Source organism: Pteropus vampyrus, unplaced genomic scaffold (assembly GCF_000151845.1).
Source record: "Pteropus vampyrus isolate Shadow unplaced genomic scaffold, Pvam_2.0 Scaffold155, whole genome shotgun sequence".
Classification (NCBI taxonomy): Eukaryota; Metazoa; Chordata; class Mammalia; order Chiroptera; family Pteropodidae; genus Pteropus; species Pteropus vampyrus.
The window spans coordinates 1-17,513 of NW_011888936.1; the positions used below are offsets into that span (position 1 = coordinate 1).

At 36.2% G+C, this 17,513-nt stretch overlaps 1 protein-coding gene and 1 pseudogene across 1 annotated transcript in view; one reads left to right on the forward strand and one right to left on the reverse strand.

Annotated features, from left to right (window-relative positions):
- Positions 1-22: 22 nt before the first annotated feature.
- Positions 23-17,513, reverse strand: part of LOC105298479 (LIM domain only protein 7-like) — a 154,673-nt gene continuing 137,182 nt past the window's right edge. Inside the window, exons 8-14 of the mRNA XM_011369771.2 lie at positions 13,707-13,737; positions 12,851-12,964; positions 8,517-8,715; positions 4,469-4,721; positions 3,241-3,519; positions 1,152-1,871; positions 23-168 (exon numbers count right to left, since the gene is read on the reverse strand). Of these exons, the coding sequence (XP_011368073.2) occupies positions 135-168; positions 1,152-1,871; positions 3,241-3,519; positions 4,469-4,721; positions 8,517-8,715; positions 12,851-12,964; positions 13,707-13,737 (1,630 nt within the window). The 3' untranslated portion in view covers positions 23-134. The remainder of the gene's footprint in view (positions 169-1,151; positions 1,872-3,240; positions 3,520-4,468; positions 4,722-8,516; positions 8,716-12,850; positions 12,965-13,706; positions 13,738-17,513) is intronic.
- LOC111745469 lies at positions 8,860-8,978 on the forward strand (annotated as a pseudogene).

Below are 17,513 nucleotides of genomic sequence, written 5' to 3' on the forward strand. Positions count from 1 at the left end.
CCCCTCTAAATCTCATGCACAGCACATAGCATCTCCCCCGTTTAGTGACATGCCAGGATAGAAGTGTAATGACACATGACACAAAGGACAAACAATATGCAGAGACTGGTTTTTTTAACTGCGAACCATAAAACTTACCCATTCTCACCATAAATCTTTTGAAAGAGTCTAAGAAATCAGAAAACCAAAAATTAAAAGTCATTTTTTCCAGGGCATTAGTTTGTAAATGTGCAACATTTTTAACTTAAGAGTCTAACTAGAGATGGACAAATCTTAAAAGGTTGCCTCTTCAGTCACATTCTTGATCATGTCTCAAATTCTCATTGATCTCATATCTCAAGGAATTCACATGAAGCAAGATAAAGAGTTTCCTGATTTAACTTGCACTAATAAATCCATAACAAAGCTTCCTGTTGCCAGGAACTAATAAAAAGTTAGATTTGAGTCTACTAATTTTATTCAGCCTAATCATATTTGTCCATCCCAAGTTCAATAAACTTAACATTAATCAAAAATATCAAGTTGCATAACACAAAAATGCACTCATTATAAAAATGGCCATAATTACATATATGTAAATTTTAGCAGACAGCAAATAACATTCATGCTTTTTAATAAAGTTTGCACTGAACTTTAGAAAATTTAGAAAGTCACACACTAATAGTCCAAGAAACCTAGGTCAAGAACAAAATCAAAATCAAGTTAAATGAAATTTGCAATGCCATATTTTAAGGGAAATTTTTACACAAAAATCATACCCTCCAAAATGAGAAACACATAAAACCAAACTAGAACCGGATTGTTTCAGAAATGCCTGGACATGAGAATAAAAGTCTGTTAATGTAATTGAAAAACACGATCATGAAACATCACGGTGCAGAATAGTGCCACAATCTTTCCTTAAGAAAAAGGCAAGTTTTGCTTTATACACCTTCTTAGAGAGGCCTCAAGTAGGTAATTTAGAGATGTGCAAATATGGAATTGCACTTTTTCCGTGAAATTACTAAAGGTTTCACAAAGCAAAATAAACTTTTACAGGATGCTTCAACATAGCTCATGACATGCAGTCGGGCAATACGATGCCACTCTCTCACACAAATTACACAAGGCCATCCATTACAAGCAAAATTCTTGCAGAAACACACTCTGACCTCTCAACCATCAGTCGTTTCTTGTGCCTAAGCCTGCTGGCCTCCCGGATGGCTTCCCACTTCTGTAAATCCGCCTCACTGCACGGACCAGGGGTGAAACTGATGGGAGGCACAGGAGTTCCCATCTTCCAAGATTGGATCTTACGAATCAACATGTCATCTTTCTTCTGCCGATATGAAGGAACTAATACTCTACAGCTATTAATTTTTTCTTTGGATGGGCATGTCCTTTCAAGAACACAGAGAAATTTTGCTTGAATTTCTGGAGGAAGAGTCCAAGGTTCAGGAAAGGGAATTGGTTGGTATCTATCTGGGGCCCCCGACAGAGGCACCTCTTTCTTCTGTGCTGGAATTCGGCGAACAATCATATCATCTTTTTCTAGATCTGGAAGTACAAGTTCACCTTCCCTACACTGAAGAATTATATCTCTCTCTACAGGATCATCCTGCTCAGAAAACCTCCTGAAGTCTTCGAAAGCCCGGAGAACACATGGATTGGCATGGAAAGCCCCAGTCTTTCTGACAAAGAAATCGTCATTCTCTAAGTCAGGATCCAGGGCTGACATCTCAAGGTCACCTCTTCGATACCCTGGTGAATAAGAGAGATTCCTCCTGCGTGTTATGAGCCTTGGGCCAGCCGTGGGATCAATTTTGATATTTGTTTCAGAAGACAAGATGTCATCAGAATACGTTTGGAGGGCCTGAAGTAATAAAAACTGACTGAAGCATAGAAAAGAAAAAGGAAGGGAGAATCTCATTAAGTTTGAGGAGAAGAGGTAATTAGGTAGCAGAATAACTAGTCAGTTACTATGGATGAATTATTTTAGGGAGCCATAGGAGAGACTCTTACTTGGAAGAAAGACTAGCATTTAATGTCATCACCTACGACTCTCCTGGATACCATTTAAAGAAACGAGAGCAGAATGTACTTCTCAGGAAAGGTGGCACCATCTAGCCAAATGATGGGGCCAGAATGCAGATAGAGTATACTTCCCTGAGGTACGACAAGACACTCACTTCCACTTCTCCCTCATTCCATGAGCCACAACGACCTAATTCCCATCCCAAAGAACAGCAACGATCTTGAAAAGTTTCAAGAGTTGGTCATGAAGCACAGGTAGTCAGCAGAAATTTAAACAATAAAATGCTGTGAAGCTTACAAAAAACTCTGATGAGACTTTTCTTTGCATTTTCCCACCAGAGTTGCCTGTCCTAGTGTCTGTCTAAAAGTAATTTCCTTTCTCCACCTCTCCATGCATAGCACGATTGTAAAATTAGGTCAACTTTCCCGAAAGCCCTTTAAATGATTTTCCAAAAGAAATGACTATGTTACATGTAATTCTAGACTCTCTTATACATTATTGTGCTAAAGAAGAATATTTAATCCTATAGACTTCCAAGCTTACATGCCTGCACAGAAAGCAGTATGTTATACATTATGCTCTTATACTAAATATTAAGTGATAAGCTTTCATGATTCAGCACATCACGGTCAGAGGTTAATGTAGCAGCAGAAGCTGGCGTGGATGGGTATCATAGGCCAGACTTGAGCAGGAAGGCTCATGCAGACAGGTACACCTGGGCTCGTCCGAAGCGCCACTAGTTCTCCCGGCTGCATGGGTGTTCCGTGAGTTTCTGGCCTGTTTGGTAGCTAATTCCATCAAGAGTGAAGGTCTTTGGCACTTGCTGTCTAGCCTATGCTCTGCTTTCTGTAGCCTACTAAAAATGGCGGAGCCTGAATCCTCATCCTCAGAGTCTGAATTCCTCCTACTGTGCAGTGAGGCAGAGAAAGGAAGGAGAGAGAGAAGACAACAAAGAATTGGAGAAAAATATAACTAAATCTAATGACAAGCTATAACTATGTATTTAAAAGAAGGCTTTTTTAAGATCGAGATCCTAAAGTTTACATTTAAACAGCATTATTTCTTTATTTATTTTATTTTATTTTTTTAATTTTATTTTAGTTACAGAAGTTCCACAGATGTTGGAAGGAAATGAACCTGTCTCTTTCCTAAAAAGCACACATAGCATGACCCAGCCAGGGTACTGAACGAACACTGGAATGACAGAAACATGGACAAAGACAAACCTGAATCCCTGAAATTCCTTATACCATGGTTTATAAGTTTCTCTTTTTATTCTTTTCCAGTTCACATCTTCTGGGATCCAACATTTGGGAAGAAACTGATCAAAAGCGTTCCCTGGGTTTGGCATGATTGGACTTAGCTTTCGCACATAAAGATCATCCTTTACAATGTTGGGTATGCTTGCCTTTTCTTCTTCCTCTTCCAAGTAACAAGAGGAATTTGAAGTTTCATGTACTGTTGGCCAGTTCTTCACATTTGTGCTCCAAGTTCTCCTCTCGTTACTGTTCAAAACACCCAACCAGTTAACATAATGCATGAGCAATTTGTGACACAGAACACAAAAGGCATGCTTTCTGGCCCACAAAATTTACACCACTGTGAATGAAGCAAATTAATTTCCTTTCTCATCATTACAGCTCCTAGAACAAAGTTAAGGCATTATAATAGTATCTCGTTTACTTAGAGACTAGCTTATACACAAGGGCCAAAGATAATTATGTGATAAAAGAGACAAATTGCAAACAATTTGAGATGTTATTTTATGCATTAAAATCAACGGAATAGACATTTGGGTCCAAGAGAAATTTTTCTGACCTCATCGGTTTGTATAGCCTGGTGGCTACTGTGTCAGTAGGAGAAAATATTTGTGAATAAGAGGAGAGAGAGTTTTTGAGATGAAATTCCCCAGCCCCTTTTTCACTTAAAATCTACAATTGACTAAGTCATCCAAAACTACATCAGGCAATATTCATTCATCCTCGGCGTCCGATTCACTTTCAGAACTGCATATCTCCTTCTGATAGGAAGCTGGATTTGAAAAGTCCCATTCTGCTCTGCTAATTTTATTCAAAATTAAAGGATTGTTTTTGTGTCCACTGAGATCAATCAACACAGAAAAACAAAAGGAAAAGAACAACACAGCAGAGCTCACAATGAACAATATAAGTCATCCGGTAAGCTAAAAAGATACCAATTAGTCTAAAGGCATGCATTTAAAAACAGAATAGGCAAATCATATGCTAATTTTCTAAAATGAAATAAAATATCTTCAAGACATGTGTGACTAAAAATATAGGTAAGAAAAAAATGTTTCTATTAATGAAGTTTAATATATTTTAATCTATAAAATACATTTTAAGAACTATTCCTTGTACCACGTTTAAAAATCCCAGCAAATTCTCAAGTACAGCAGATTTTAAAACTCAATAATCGAATATCACATGGCAGTACCTTGGAAATGTTCCATCTGCTTCTGCACAGACAGGGCTTGCCCAGCTTCTTCTATTATCCTCATTTCTGTCCGGCTTCTTCTTCCTCAAGGGTGCTGGCACGTAGGACGGCTGTCTACTTTTGTTGGGTAAAAAACGATTGAATGGTAAAGCAGACTTTGGTTCAATGGATGAAATCCTTCGATAGGACATATCATCTTTATTATAATCCTGCATTTTGAATGTAAATTCAGAATCTGTGTCACTTTCGCAACCTAGAAAAGAGGCACAAGAATTTTCTTTACTCTCCAGATTACTCCTCTAACTGAAACCTTCACAGCATGCCTGCTTTGTTTTTCCCTTGAAAACTCAGTGCTCTATTGCTAACTGCGGGGAATATTTTTAGAAATTTGTCATGAAGTTGTGATAAGATCCATTAGGAGGAACTTGCTTTGCATTCTGGAGGAGCGTACAGTACATTCTTTTACTCTTGCATATTCTAAGCAGAAAAAGTACTAATTTACAGCCAAACCACTGTTCCTCTCGATCTTCCTTATCCCATAGTTTCTCATAAAACTTGTTGATGGAATACATGGGAACAAAACCAAGCAAATGAGTTAAGGACACTTAAATAAGATATAAAAGTAATTCTAAGGAAACTAATTTAAAATGAAGCATGCAGCCACCTAAAGTATCCATGAGGCAAGAAATAAGGGAGGACATAGAGAAGAAAAAACACAAGATCTCAAAGAGTTTGGTAGAGCCATATAAGCAAGAATCACACATTTGATACGAGCTTGGACCAAAAGACTTCTAAAGTCCCAAAAGAATATAGAGTCTAATACCTAAGTGAGAACACAGAAGTCAAGGCTCTTTCTGAGGGTGGCCATGGAAATTATATTTTTGATACAAAGTCATTTAAATACAAATTCAAGAGAATACACTTGGATACCCCTCAAGTTCAGAATGATCCAAATCCACTGTCTTAAAAATAAATAAATAAATAAATGTGCTCTTTTAAAGACACTGGAAGAAAAGTGTACACTACTATAGATCCAAGCTGAGTTGCCTCACTTTTCTGCCCTTTTTTCCCTCCTGCCTCTGTGCATTTTAAAGAAAGTAGGGGAATATGGCTTGCTCCCCACCCAGGGCTTTCTGAGGCTGGCTGTGCGAAGTATGTGAGTCCCTGAGAGCTGCAGGTTCCCAGCACAGAGAGCACCTGCGGGGTTAACCTGAGCTAAAAGCTTTCTTGCCTCCTCCCTCCTGCTTGGCAGGAATCTACAGTAAATAACACTGAGAATAGCCTATGGGAAGTGGATAACAGACAGCTGAGACCATGAGACCAAAAAGGGTAAAGGACATGCACAGTGAAAAGGAAGAAAGTATAAGCAGCTAAAGCCAGGAGGATTTATAGTCAATAATCTGGTGTTTTGTTTGTTTTTACCACGTCCTAAGTAAACGGTACATTTTTTAGAAATAAGAAAAATGTCTTAATTCTTGCTAAAATTTGTACATGTAAAATCTTAAATACACAGAGAGATTGTTTCACTTTAGAATCTTTCCCCATTTTTATTGAGAAATAATTGACATACGACACTGTATGTTTAAGGTGTACGGTATGATTTGACTTACATATATTGTGAAATGATTACCACAATAAGTTTAGTTAATATCCATCATTTCTCATATAGATGGAAAAAAAGAAAAAAATTTCCTTGTGATGAGAACTCTTAGAATCTTTCTTCACTTTCAGAAACCCCGCATAATAGTGTTAACTATAGTCATGTCGTACGTTGCATGAATTTTTAAAGTTAATTTTTTTTACTTTTGAGTCTAGTACAGTAGTACCCTATAGAGTAGGCAAATATTCTTGACATGAGAGGTTTCACATAAAACTAAGGAATTTGACTTTGCAATTCTGTTAACATAAAAATATTATCTTAAGCTGTGCTGATCATCAATTATGGACTGTTACTTGGCAGGTAGCAGAATTTTAATGTATTTATCACACACACAAAAAAAGAAGGCTTATCATCCTGGAGGCCCTTAGGTTTTCTTTTTTCATCCCTTAGTTGTGATTACCAAGTCTTCACATTTACACTTTTAATTAAATTTATTGGGTGACACTGGTTAATAAAATCATATAGGTTTCAAGTGTACGATTCAATAAAACATCATACGCATATTGTATTGTGTGTTCACCACCCAAAGTAAAATTTCCTTCTGTCACCATTTATTTGACCACTTTTACCCCTATCTACCACTCCTCTCTCCCCTTTACTCTGGTTAAACAAGGCCTGTAACTCTTTTCCTAAGATCAGGAAGCAGTGTGACAGTGGCCCTCTGCTTTTCATCACATGTACCAGGCACCTAGTCCAATGAGTATCTGAGAAGACTTCAATTCCACACCACTGGACCACTGCGCATTCCTACAATGCATCAATCTTTTTTCCTTCTATTCTTTGTTAGCTAGATATAAATTTAAACACTGAATGTTTTAGGTTCTTCAGTCAGAACAAAGTAATGTAAAATGGGTTGAAAATTTCAGCCTCTGTTTTTACAGGTTTAATCACTTATATGAATTATAAAATCAGATTCATAATAGTCATCTAGGCTATAAAAGTGTCACACCTAGATAGCCGAAAGCCAACAAATACAGTGGTCATTAAAAAGGTTTACTCTTAAATATCCATTTACTTTTTTTTGTTAATTTTGAAATGCCACTATTACAAAAGCTCAAGAATTTTTTGTGTGTATGACAATGTTTAACAATTTTCTTGCTGATTTTTATTTTTGGAAGACAAGTTCCTTGTACATTACATTAAATTTATGTAGATTTACTTAAAAGCAACAAATAAAGATTGAATTATAATTAATGATGTGCATGCTAAAGCATTTATGACAAGTGTAATGTACTCTGAAATGCCTCAAAAAATAAGATGAATAAATTAATGCATAGAGAGAGAGGGGTAGGTATGTGACGAAGCAAGCACAGTAAAATGTTATGGTAGAACCAGGTGGTGTATACATGGTATGGTGTTCACTGTAAAATTCTTCCAACTTTGATGATGTTTGAAATTTTTTTATAATAAAAACATTAGAGAAAACATTTAATATTAAATGTAATAATGAAATTAAATAAAATAATGAAAATAAACAGGTAAAATTCATAACAGTCTAGCACAAACTCACAAGCAGAACTCTCAATTTTTTTCACATTGATGGTAGAAGTACAGAAATATCTGAAGCAATTCTACTCATGGGTTTGACTTGACTAAATTTGAATTGCTAGAGGTATACAGTCAGAAATTACTGACACCACTCAACGACCACAGGCATAAGATGCATTGAGTAACTAATATAACCGTAATACTGGTATTTTAAAAGAAGGCTCCTCCCCCACACAGAATGACTTTCATTAACACGTTCCTTCCGTACTTAACTCTAAGCTGGGTTAGCTCTGACTCTGACAGAATCAAAAGGTATTTTCTAACACCACGCTAGTATTGTTACTTAACCAAAGTTTAGTATTATACATCATGAAAGGTATCAATCATTTCTTCTCTTAGAGATCATTAAAAAGATGTTTTTGTCTTTTTTTTCCTTGAGAATATTTTGTTGTTGTTGTTTTTTAAGAAAAGGTAAAAGGAAAGAAAATAACTCAGGAACTAGAACAGACTTTTTAGAGTCTTTTTTTTTTTTTTTAATTAGATGGACCAATTAATAGGTCTCATAGGCATAGATTATTAAAACTGAATCTGGAGAGAAAATAATCAAAATACATTAATACTGATAAAACAAGTCGCAGTTAACGGTGTCCTCTCCAGTCTTCTCTAAAAATAGGAAAGAAAAACAAAATAAGAAGCAAAACCATCACCCCTCTACTGGTGATACAGTGAGGAAGGAAAATCAAAAACAGAAAACAATTACACTTTGGTCTCTATGAAAATCCACTTCTTGGTGAAATTTTTACCTCAATAGTTTTCACCCCATTTTTCTACTCTTATTCCCAATTTTCTGTTATTATGCAAACAAATAAAAATACACTGACAGTCAAAAATGTAACTCACCTTCACGTCCACCCCTTAGCGTGATATCAGAGGAGCAGCTTGTAAATGACCTAGACCCCAAAGAGTCCAAGCTTTCAAATGAATCTTCTCTCTGATGGTTGCCTGGAGGAGCAGGAAATTCACCCCTTTCAGCGCACCAGATGTCACCGTAACCACTGTCCCTGCCACTTCTTTTCAGGCAGCTAGACTCTTCAAGGGCCTAAAAACGTATTTTTTTAAAGAGTAGTAAGTTAGCATAAAATTCCAAAAATGTTTGTTTGCATAGCTCGAGTTGTGCTTCATTTGATAGGTGGCAATGAGATTTCCTGTTTTAAAAAATCTGATTTTAAAAAATCAGAAAATAGTCTACAGCAATGCTACCCTGAGCATGCCTGATCCCATCTGATCTCAGAAGCTAACCAGGGTCGGGACTGGTTAGTACTTAGATGGAAGACGACCTAGGAAGACCAGATGCTTTAGGTGTAAAAAATAAAAATAAATCAGAAAATAAATCTGTTTTCCCACAAGTGATACTTGGCACTCATGTAACAATAAGGAGGTATTCAGTATTCTTAATAAAGTAGCACGGTCTATTTGAAAATAAGGAAGGGGGGACATTTTAATAAGAAAACCTTCTATTAGATTATTCAAATGCTGAAATCGATGATTATCTATCTACAGTTATCTGGCAATAAATATGAACGGAGTCGAAAAGAAAAACCAACCTTAACTTTGTTATCCAAAAGAAGATAACAAATTATATTCATTCGGCCTACTTCTAGGAAATATTTGGGGTGATGTATATTAAACAAAAATCACAGCTGTGAAAGTTCATTAACAAAAGATTTAAAAAAGCGAGGGGCAAATACAGCAGGAATACATGGCAAAGAATTTATTTATTTTTACTGATTATGAAACCTAGATCTGAACCAAGGAAAGCAAACTTGTTTGCCGACATACAAATATTTTCCCGGGATCTCAATAAATATTTGTTTGGCTCAGATATATAGAAATATGGCAAATGTCATTAACCACAGGTTTCTAAATCAGATAGAACTTAACTCAAAGGTGTTTTTAACTGACATTCCTCTATGAAAGTAAATAGCAAAATACAACTAAACTTTTTAAAATTAGGATTTAAGTTACATTTATAAAGCCCTTAGCACAGTCCTTATACATGGTAAAAATCAGTGAATAGCTCCTATAATTTTTTTAATATGGTGAATGTAATTCATTCTAGTAAAACCCAGGAATGCTACTTTTAGGTGAGCTTACTAATACAGAGACAGTTTGAAGAACCTAGGAATGCCTAACAAACAAATATAACATGTGAACCTTGATTGAATCACGAGTCACAAGAAAAGCTATGAAACAAAGTTGGGAGATAACTGGGAAATTCTGAATATAGATTGAATATTAGATCATAGAGAATATTTATGAATTTTCTTAAGTATAATAGATATCATGGCTACATGGAAGAATCTCCATATACCAATAAACAAACGAACAAATATCTTACTTTTAAAAAACACTTATTATTAAGGGGTGAGACCTCTGCAATTTACCTTGAAATGATTAAGTAAATAAAACATGGATGAATAGATAGATGTATAAAGTCAATATGGAAAAATTTTAATAACTGAATAATGCATAACTGGCTATTTGTTATACTATTCCATCGACTTTTAATTATGACCATTCTCAACATATGAAAAAGTTGACAAAAGAATGTTTACAATGAATAATCAGCAGCTGTCTCGGGCATACTTTTGGCTAAGATCAGATCTGTCAATTCGTAGTTGAATTGTTTGACAAGTGTTTGAAGCACCAATAAGGTCTAGCAGATTTATGTGAGGTTTTATATGCTTTAGATGCCAGACACCCTGGTGTTAGAGTTGATGTCTGCCATGACAATGTAAGCGCCTACCTTGTACCCTATTTCCAAGCAGATGGGGAAGCTGGGCCTAATATGTCTCAAAATATTAAAAGATCCACCCCCACTCGCAGCCCCACCCCTCTCCGCCAGCTCCAGTGCTAAATGCTATCAAGAATAAAGGTATCCATGTGGGAAAAAAATACATTACACACGTGCGCACACACACACACACACACACGCACACACACAAATACACACATATATATATATATATATATATAAAAAATATTAAGTAAATCTTTTGATCCATCAGGTTTCTTAGATATGTACTTGTTGAAGCTTTAGCGATCTCAACACAAAGAGATGATTTTTTACTATATAAATGTTAGTTATTTATAACAGGTCACCACAGTTATAAAAGAACCTGAGTTTGACCCCAATACCTGGTTATTTAGGACTTTACTCTGACAAGTCACTTAGACTAAGTCACCTCCAACTTACAGGATGACAGGTACACCAGCTTACCCCAAGAATATTTTAATTGATATCTCAGATTGGCCATTAAGTATTATCTACTTAAGTAGGAAAGTCTGATGAACACAATGGTTTTGATTTTAACAGAACAGATGCAAAACAAATTATATATTCACACCTCTTGTGGCTATCCCCACTCTATAATAATGGAATGGAACCACGGCTATAGTTTTACCTATCAATTTTTTTTTTAATCTACTCTGATTTTACCTACACTGGTGAGAGGAAACAGCCTTTAATTAAGCATTCCCAGCACAAACACTGCACCAGGATTCTTCAGCCTGAGTCAGACTGCCACAAAAAGAACCAATGGCTGTTAAAAGAACACTAATACAGGAACCAATGCAACCACATTGTTTTTAACTGGATGTTTTCTTAGCTGAAGTAACTAAGGCAAAGCTCTGATCGTGCCCAAAGCCCCCTGCATGTTCCTCCATCAGTCTTACCCTCCTCTACTGCAGTGAACTACCTGCTTGTCTGCCTCCAACAGACAATTGTGCTCTATGAAGATGGGTCACTTGCCTTGTGTGGGTGTTTTCCCAACAGTCGGTACAATGCCTGTGCATGATAGGTAATATCTCAACTATTATCTAAATTAACTGTTTCAAGGAATTTGAATGTAAAGAGTGCTATCAACTCTTTACAATTCAAAAATAATAAAAATCAAAAAGGAATACCTGAACTTTCTAGGCCAGGGGTCCCCAACCCCTAGCCACAGATGTTACCAGCCGATGGACTATTAGGAACCGGGCCACACACAGCCACTCGGCAGGTCAGCAAGCGAAGCTTTAGCCGCTCCCCAGTGCTAGCATCACCGCCTCAGTGCCACTTCAGATCATCAGGCATTAGATTCTCATAGGAGCACCGGTCTCTGGTACCAAAAAGTTTGGGGACCACTGTTCCAGGCTATACAATCCCATCTTTCTAAATGTACGTGCCTGGGCTCAGGCAAAACTATTTAACCATCAGGATACTTGTAAAGCAAAGGAACCATTTACATCTTGGTTTAAAATTTCTATCTTCCAATCATGGTAACTAACATCATATCTTTACAATGTGCCAGAGACTAATGCTAAATGCCTTACTGGTATAGTATCATTTAATCATAACAAAAATCCATGGAGTAATTACTAATGATTAAATAGTGATATATTATTGTGACTGTAAATTTTCTTCTGAGCATACTGCAAACTCCCCTAGATAAATATCTCGTTAGAGACGTTAATTTTCCCATTTGGATCTTATAAATGAAGACTTGCCAGAACTATTATCAAACCCAACACTCAATTCTCCTCAAACCACCCTTAAACATTTGTTCAAAAGCTGCAACATTGATTCCAGAATATAAAGGACTAAAAATGTGTTTAAAACAAAGGATTCTAACTCTGAAAAACCTTATCATGGTTCATGTAACAGCATTTATTACTCTTTGGGGGACAAAAATGGTATAGTAGAATCATGGGGATATTGAAGTGTAGCCATTAAAGATAATCATCCATGACAAAAAGACATTAAGATGAAGAATTTGAGTAGCTTCCACACATTTTAATAGTCCTGAAGCACCTTTCTACTGCAGATCAAATTCATAATGAGTCTAGAGAGTTAAGTTATACAAAGTTTTTATGAACGAAAACGAATGAGCATGTCACCAAGTTACCTAAAATTAAGAGATAAATACCTACACCTGTAAACTATACCCTGGAAACTGGTCTGAAATAGACTCACTCACTGCCTGGTGGTGGCATACAAAGCCAGCAAATGAGTAACAACTCTCTCTACCCAGCCCAGTTTAGACCAGAGCAAAGACAGACCATCAGTGCTGCTATATTTGCTATAGAGGAGAAAAATGAAGAGAAGCACAAAGAAAACAGAAAAGGGGGAAGGAAGAGGAGGAGAACGTAATGTTAGTTAGAGTAGTCGTCTCATACAGATGTCGTTTCCTTACCTTAGTCAGAGCTTGTCCTAAAAGATTCTCAAACGCTTTCAAATTAAGATATGGACCATTATAGTAAGGGTTACTTTGTGCTTTTCTTCCCAGCCAGTACAACGTTATCAAAACCTTTAAAACAAATTCCATGAAACAAAAAGATCAATCTATTTATAGCAACTGATTGCAAGTTCAAACGCAAGTGAGCATTCTAGATAAAAGATATCATATCTATCTATGGCTGAAAGTAGATTTTTTTAAATTTTAGGAAGGAGAAGGGTCATTAAAAATGTTACTTAGTCTTCCTAGATTTCTGTCTCTTGAGCACATTCTCAAACCAAAAGCCCAGATCCCAGCAGTTATTCATGCATTCTACTAGTATATGTGAAGACAGAAAAACTTTAAGAGACACTTAAAAGTAATAATTCTCAGCTTCTTTAAGGATATTGAGCTCTTCTGTTTTTAATAAACTGTCATATTTTTAGAAATTTTTCTAATACATGTAGACTGTTATCGTATAAGTCTACACTGAGCAAATACCCAGAGTTCTTAACATTCAGTGTTTTTCCTTCAAGTCTGATGTGGTGGTTTCTGACTTACTCTCCTAAAAATCCTAAAGTGTGTTCATTTGCCTTTACCACATTACTAACATGCAAGGAACCACTACGTTTAATTTGTCCTCTTATTACCATGAAGACAGAAAAATATATATTTTAACCATATTTAAACATATTTAGAGTTTGTGACTGGTTGGTTTCTAGCACAAATTCTATTAGAAAAAGGATACAGAGTATGCCAGATATTTTTAGATCTCACTGCCTTATTACAGAGAAAGTAAAAAACCATTTATAATATTACATTAAATATATCTTACATTTTTCACTCTCCTGTCAGTCTCTTCTTGCCTGTAAAGAAAAAAGAAGAAATATCCATTAATATCTATGAACCTAAATTATTAACTATCAACTAGAAACTCATTTTTATTCTAAAGTTCTATGAATATTAATACTACCTGGTATTAGACTGCATATTATCCCTCAGAAGAATTTTTCCATATTCACTGATTTCATGAAATATAATGGACAATAAAAGTTTTCTATAAAAGGTTGTATTTTTCTCATTACTTTATTCATTACAGTCTGATTTTTAAAATGCATTATTTGCATTTTTTGTATTTATTGTAAATAATTTTTAAATTCAATCAAAAAGGGAAAAAGTGTGCTTGTGGCAGAAAAAAAATCAAGAAACAGGAAAGGAAAAAAAGGCAGTTTTGTACTGAGTTCTCTATTGTCCATGTAGGTTTTTTCACTCAAGTTCCCCAGCAAACTGGTCAGAGGCCAGACCAGGCTGATATTGAGAAGTACAGTTAAAAAATTGCTGTGAATCTCTGCTTGAAGACATTTCGCTCTATACAAGCCTCATGGGTTTCCCTCACTACACACACACACACACACACACCCCCTGTAAAAGGACATAATATTTATGGGAAAAGTTAAAAAACAGACAGATGTCACTATGATGTTGAAGCAACAACATGAGTTAATTAACAAAGGGATGGTTTGCCCTAAAATAATATGCCTTCCATCATTACAAACACATAAGCAGGATCATCACGAATTCAGAGACTGTAGAAGCCTTCTAAAGTGGCTTTTCAGTCTAAGAGTCTATAAGTAGTATATTTGTAAGATAAAAATGTACACACATATGTTATATCTAAGACATATATAAAACAAATATAAGACAGACAGAAAAAAGGAAGAGAATGAGCACACATATTTAACTTAGTTTTCAAACAATCAGAGACAGCCATGACCATTCCTTTCCATAAACCAAACATGAACTAAAATGAACCTAAGAACAACATGAACCTTGCATCTACCCCCAAAACAGCATTTCAAAAATAAAATTCACAAGCTCTCACACTACTGTGGAAATGGAAATTGGCCAACTACTTTAACCCTTAGCCCATTCAGTAGTATCTATTTAAGCAAAGTATATGCATATTCTACAATCCAGTAATTCCATTCCTTGGGCTATATGCAACAGAAATACTTACATATGTTCACCAAAAGTTATATATGAGAACATTCGTAAAAGCACCATAGAATAAACTAGAAGCTACGCATACTTCTTTAACAGTAGAATGATAAATTATGGAAGACCCACACAATGAATTATTGTGTGGCAATGAGAATAAACAACCTGCAACTGTCTGCAACCATATGGTTCATCCTCACGAATGGTAAACAAAAGGAATCCAGACACAAAGAGAACAGGTTGTTATTATTCATTCACTCAAGTACAAAAGCAGGCGAATCCAGGACATGGTGTTAGAATTCAGGATGGTCGTTACCATTGTGGGGTAAGATGGTGGAAGTGATTGAAAAAATGGGGGATTCTTAGAGCACTGATAATTTCTTATATTTTTTCTTGAAGCTGACTACCTGAGTGTGGTCCGTCTCTAAAGTCTTTGAATTGTACACTTATTATGTACCCTGTTGTATGTATATTATACTTCAAGAAAGTAAATAAACAGAATTTCACTGCCCAAGAGCTCAAATCACAGCTTCTCTCGAATAAAAAAGAATATCATCTTGTAAAAATCAACAACATTTAATTTTGGAAGTAGTCGGTAAGGGGAAAAAGTTACTAGAAACTAACAATGAAAAATAGCACATAGGGTTGTAAACATATAGCTTCTTTTTAGATCAATGACCAACGTACACTCTTCAGATATTAAATTATCCAAAGCACAAAAGAATCAGCAATACTCAATGCAATGGATAAACTAGGCTGAAAAATCACCGCCCTATTAAAAATGGTATGCTTTGAACTGAATGTTATAAGCACACTGAAGGCAGAAGGAACAATAGAGATCTCTCGAACCCTGGACCTCCTCTCCGCAGCCCTCTATAAGGTTTCTAATCCAACACACTCATTTACTATTTACTTATTATTACAATACAGCAATCACTTTAAATACAAGGTACAGCTTATCCTGTAATAAACACGAAATAATCGGTGACCTTGAAACTATAATCTTTCAATCATTTTACATTCCCTTCTAAATATGAGCATTTATAACATGCTCTTGAACATAATGACACTCAGGCCAGCCAAATTAGTGTCCTATCACTAAAATGCAGTGCCAAGAATTCAAGTAGTCAATGATTTGCTGGAGTCGTTAGAGGCCACTCTCTGACACGTAACAAACACATCCCACTGCACGGAAGTTAGTAACCAGGTGGCTCCCTCGCCGGCTGTGGCCAGAGCACAACTCCAAGGCCTTTTAAATAGAAAAAAACAAGGGCAGAGGGGAAGTTTATGGTAACACAAGACTCTCCCTGAGCCCAACCCATCAGAACCAAAATTAAAGACAGCCCTATCTTCAAAGTTGGCTAATTCCTTCGCGACAAATGTTTCGAGAGTTGACTTACCATGTTTAAGAGCATGGACTTTGGGTCAGACCTTTGTCCCACTAGCTATGTTCATCTCGGCAATTTACTTCACTCTCAAATTTTCAGTTTCCTTCTGGAGAAACTAGCAATAAGCTGCCCTAGCTCAGTAGATCAGGAGGAAATGCACACAGGTACTTAACAGACTCCCTAGCCCTATGGCGAGTGCTCATCAGGAAGCAGTTTTCACTAGACTGAAAGCTATGTGAGGGCAGGGCCCATCTTATCCACCGAGCTGCCCACAAAAGCTTTCTAGTGAAGCCGTGCTGCACCCCTTTAAAATAGCAGCTAGCCTGCCTTACACTCCCATCTCTCACCCCTGCTTTACTTTTGTATTTATAACCATCTCCTGCATGCATTCATTTTTTCTCTCTCGCCTCCACCAGAACCCAAAAGGATTTTTGCGATTTTGTTTATTGCCATAATCCAAGTATCCTACAACAAGATCTACCACGTGGCGAGCACATGAAAATATTTTATTTAAAAAGCCTAGCACAGGGCATGGCACACAGATGCTCTCAAATAGTAATACATTTGTTTCACTTACAGAAACATAAGTTAGCGAGAAAAAGCCTGAAATGATAAAAGCTCAGGAGAGTCCTAATAAATATTCATATGATGTCAAAGAACAGTTAAATTGCATTAGTTTACTTAAAACATCCAATTTTGGCTCAGATTGTACTGATACTCATAATTGGGCTTCTTTTTCAATCTACTATCTTTAAAGTCTTAAAAAAAAAAAAAAGGAGGGGGGGGATTTTTTACAACCACACATCAATAATCTGAAAAAGGCACAGACTCAAAAACAAAGACCGACTTCAAAGTGCTGAGTACAAAGATGAAGGGCTAGTCTCTGCAGTGGAAGTGTCCCAGCAGACATCTGCAAGACAAAGGCCAAAGAATTCAAGCCTGCCTTGAAACCTAAATTTAACATAAAATGGAGTAGAGATGAAACATTAATAGTTTGAAAAAATGACTATGTTGAATATACTGTTAGCCTTTTCTGTGTATCACACGTTGATTTTTAAATATTGATATTCAAGAAATAGCAAGTATGACATAGATATAATCTTCCACTCTATTAATGGAATCACTCTGGTAATTGCTTCGCTACCTGACAAAGGGCCAGAGATAATGTGCCTGTCACAACCTCAGAACTTTCTGCCAGAGGTCAGAAGAGCCACCAAACTTCACGTGAGCCCATCAGCAAACACATCCATCTGCAA